The 3,423-nt window shown below is 40.5% G+C and overlaps 1 protein-coding gene and 1 long non-coding RNA gene across 2 annotated transcripts in view; both read right to left on the reverse strand.

The window, feature by feature from the left end:
* The window catches only part of LOC118419089, a 4,081-nt gene extending 3,011 nt beyond the window's left edge, over nucleotides 1-1,070 (reverse strand). Inside the window, exons 1-2 of the mRNA XM_035825372.1 lie at nucleotides 985-1,070; nucleotides 13-193 (exon numbers count right to left, since the gene is read on the reverse strand). Of these exons, the coding sequence (XP_035681265.1) occupies nucleotides 13-153 (141 nt within the window). The 5' untranslated portion in view covers nucleotides 154-193; nucleotides 985-1,070. The remainder of the gene's footprint in view (nucleotides 1-12; nucleotides 194-984) is intronic.
* Nucleotides 1,071-2,022: 952 nt separating this feature from the next.
* Nucleotides 2,023-3,417, reverse strand: LOC118419091. The gene is made up of 2 exons (XR_004831590.1): nucleotides 2,935-3,417; nucleotides 2,023-2,904 (listed from the first exon to the last, which is right to left on the reverse strand). It is a non-coding gene; the product is annotated as an uncharacterized LOC118419091 (long non-coding RNA).
* Nucleotides 3,418-3,423: the final 6 nt, after the last annotated feature.

Here is a 3,423-nt window from a genome sequence, read left to right on the forward strand (position 1 = left end):
AACGAGTACTGACGGTGGAGACCCAGCTGGCACCGGTTCTGGAACCACGATGTTAGTCTGGATACCAAGCTTGGTTGGGAGTGGCTCCAAGTGGTAGGGAGGGGGGTCCTCCGGGCCTGTCTTCGCACTAGCCTCGACCTTCAGTTTACCCATGGCGAAATGGGTCAACAGTAGTACTTTCCCGAATTATACTCTGTGCAAACAATTCAAATATGACATAAATTGGGAAAATGGTATTCGTGATATTTTCGCCACACCTAGTACCTAGAAAAATGTAGGTTAACTTCAACTCTCGTATTTCCACCGGGTACCATAAAACCGCCCAAAAAGTGGTTATCGAGGACTTTTCAATAATGTCTTGAATGCACAGTGTGGATATTTGAAGTACTAGTGTGCATACATCGAAAATTACCGATGCTGCGTAAAGATATCTCTTCAATTTCACATTTTTTTCTCATTTATTGTAATATCACTTCCGTAGGTTTACCGCGGAGGAACTTTATCTTGACTTCTCACGATACCCGGTAGCGAAACACACATCTAAGCTGGCTTGACTCCTCTGCCAGCTTTTGATACTATTTTATGCTACCGTAGGATCTTTGAGAATAGCCCGGCTAGGCAGTTTTTGGGAACGAAAAATACGGTATGAAAGGCAAGAAAAACATAAAACGGACCAAAAGCAGTTCAATAGCATGCCTTGTACATACTTATTGCCATAAACTTGTTTTCGTTTCCTCAAACAGCCCGGCCGGGCCCCGGGTAAGAAATATAACGTAAGCCTTTACGGTACCTCTCGACATCAAAGTCTTAACGTTCATGTTCACCAAGACCAAGGGAAAACATAAAACCAAACAAAGTTGACGCATAAACTGTATACCCTTCTCTCAGTTGTGTACTCCTAGTACATTGAAAGCCCCATATAAGCATATTTAGCCGTTGTTTTAATCAACTAACATTAAATCTAGTAGTTCTTAAAGATATTACCTCTTGTCAGTTCCAAACGGTGCAGTTGTTGTTTCTCTGCTGTATTCGCAACTACGGAGTTGGCTTCGTGGGGTCCCTAATTTTATTTGCCATGATATCAAACTATTCGATCTGATTGGTCCTCCCACCGGGGGTTAGTTTGACCTTGACCTATCTTTGTACTATGACTGTAAGGATGTTGGTGTATGTTTACGTTGGACATGTAACGTTATATGTGGACATGGAAAAGTGATCTTACTGTGTACTACATTTCAAAATGGCCAAAGGCTTCTACCATTATAGTGACTAAGCACAAAATATTTATTTTGAAGTGCCAAACGTTGTACAATGAAGAACCATACTCTGCCAGTACGATCACTATCAGCAGGTTGTACACTTGCCGCCATTAACAAACTAGCTTAAGCTTCTGTCACAATTTTATCTGCATGCGGTCAGCTTTTTCTAAAGCATGTCTTGTTTGAGGAGTCTGTATGTGGTGGTAATATGTGATAAGAAATATGCTGCTGCAAAATGAGTTTGTCAACTTTGCAGATTGCCTAAGAGGTTATATATTGCTCAATACTCTCAAAGCAGAGGTTAGGCCCTGGCTGTGTTTTTACGTTTTTGTAGGCGTTTTATTCAGCATTCTATTTTGTAAAGTTATCCGTTTTTTGGCCGCAAGACAAAAAAACGTAAAAAAAAAAAACAGCTGGGGCCTAACCTCTGCTTGGAGAGCACATCCTAAGGCATCTGAAGAAGATATTTCTGAACAATTGGAGAAACAAGTATGATTGAAAAAAAGCTGACATTTGCAATGCACCAGTCTTAGTGTTGCAAAATATGGCCATACATATGTAGAAAGTTGTGATGTTTTTCATATTGGTCCTGTTATGTTATAGAAACTAGCTTTGATTGGAACAAGATCAACTGTGAGGCCGCCACCAGTTGAGCCACAGGGACATCCCTAGACTCATGGTAAGCAAGCAAAAAGAATGAGTCACTGATAACTACAGGGAATGGTACCCAGGGTAAGAAAAAAACACAAAACCAGACCATGGCTCTAGTTTTTCCATTTCTTCCAGTTTATTCATCTTGAAGAAAAAAAGTTGACAACAGCTGCCTTTAGTTATATTTCTTCATCAGCAATTTTCACCCATTACACTTGCTCCCCAAACATTAGATTAGTGCGGTATCAGCTTTTCAGGAAAAGAATTTGGTCTATATACTGTGAGAGTATTTCCTTGAACTATTTTATGTACAAAAATAACACTTTACCACAATATGTCTAAAGTATCAATTTCTTATGTGTTAAAAGATCTGCATAAAAACAATCCTTTCTGACCAATTCCTTGTCATTGATATCAAAACTATGAGTTGCCAACATGTTGTTTACATTAATTTAATAATAATATTCATCACAAGAATGAACAGGCAATAGCAAAGTTTATGTATGGAAGGCCAGAAAACCTATTAACAGTAAAACCTGTACTAGTGACCACCTCTACATATCTACATAAGGACCACTGGTCTAATTTTTTGGTGGTTGTGGGAATAATTTTTCCATTCACACAAGCACTTAAAATCCTGTCTATAGTCGCCACCTGTCCAAATAGACCAAATCTTGTCAGTCCCGTAAGTGGTACTCTTGGGCAGTTGTTACTATACAATATGTAATGTACAAAAGTTACGCTACAAACTAGCTTGCATACAATACATAAAATCTGGATATACACTGATACAAATTAAAAATATGTACAGTTTGCATCAGGTAAAAAATGAAACTTCCACAGTAAAAAGTAAAAAAACAATTTCCAGACTTCTTACCACACATTACAGTCAAACCTGCCCAAGTGACCACCCCTTCTAGCCGACCATCTGGTCATTACGACCGCTTTTTCTAAGTCTCGAAAATTTTCCCCATTGATGTAAGCATTAAGCGACCTTTTTAAACAACCACCTGGCCAACGCGACTGCGACTGCCAAAACTTGGGACCACACAGGACCAAATCACTGCCCATAACGACCGCGTCATTTTCAAGCTCGAGGTGTCATCGGTTTTCGATGATAACTAGCGTGGCCAGTTTGCGTCGGATTTTGACTGCCATAAGAGGTTATGTTCCAAATAAAGATCGCGGAGGATGCACGTGGATGGGTCATTTGGGGTCAATGGGGTAGTCTGCTGATGGGAAGAAATCTTGTTGTACGAAAATTGGAAACCATTTATACTATGCCTCGGGCATGTTGTGAGCTGATACTCTTCAAACCGACCACTTGTCCAAAACCGGCCGCTTTTGCCGGGTCCCTCAAGTGGTTGTCTTGTGCAGGTTTGACTGTAGTTACAAAATCGGATGGTTGGTGTACTATCTAATGGCAGTTCTAGCATGGCTGGAGGCCTGTGATGTCTGTGTTTTCTGCGCTGCCAGAGCTTCCACAATCCTGGGTAGGTTCACCAGTCTTCTC

The sequence above is a fragment of the Branchiostoma floridae genome, chromosome 7, assembly GCF_000003815.2.
Source record: "Branchiostoma floridae strain S238N-H82 chromosome 7, Bfl_VNyyK, whole genome shotgun sequence".
Classification (NCBI taxonomy): Eukaryota; Metazoa; Chordata; class Leptocardii; order Amphioxiformes; family Branchiostomatidae; genus Branchiostoma; species Branchiostoma floridae.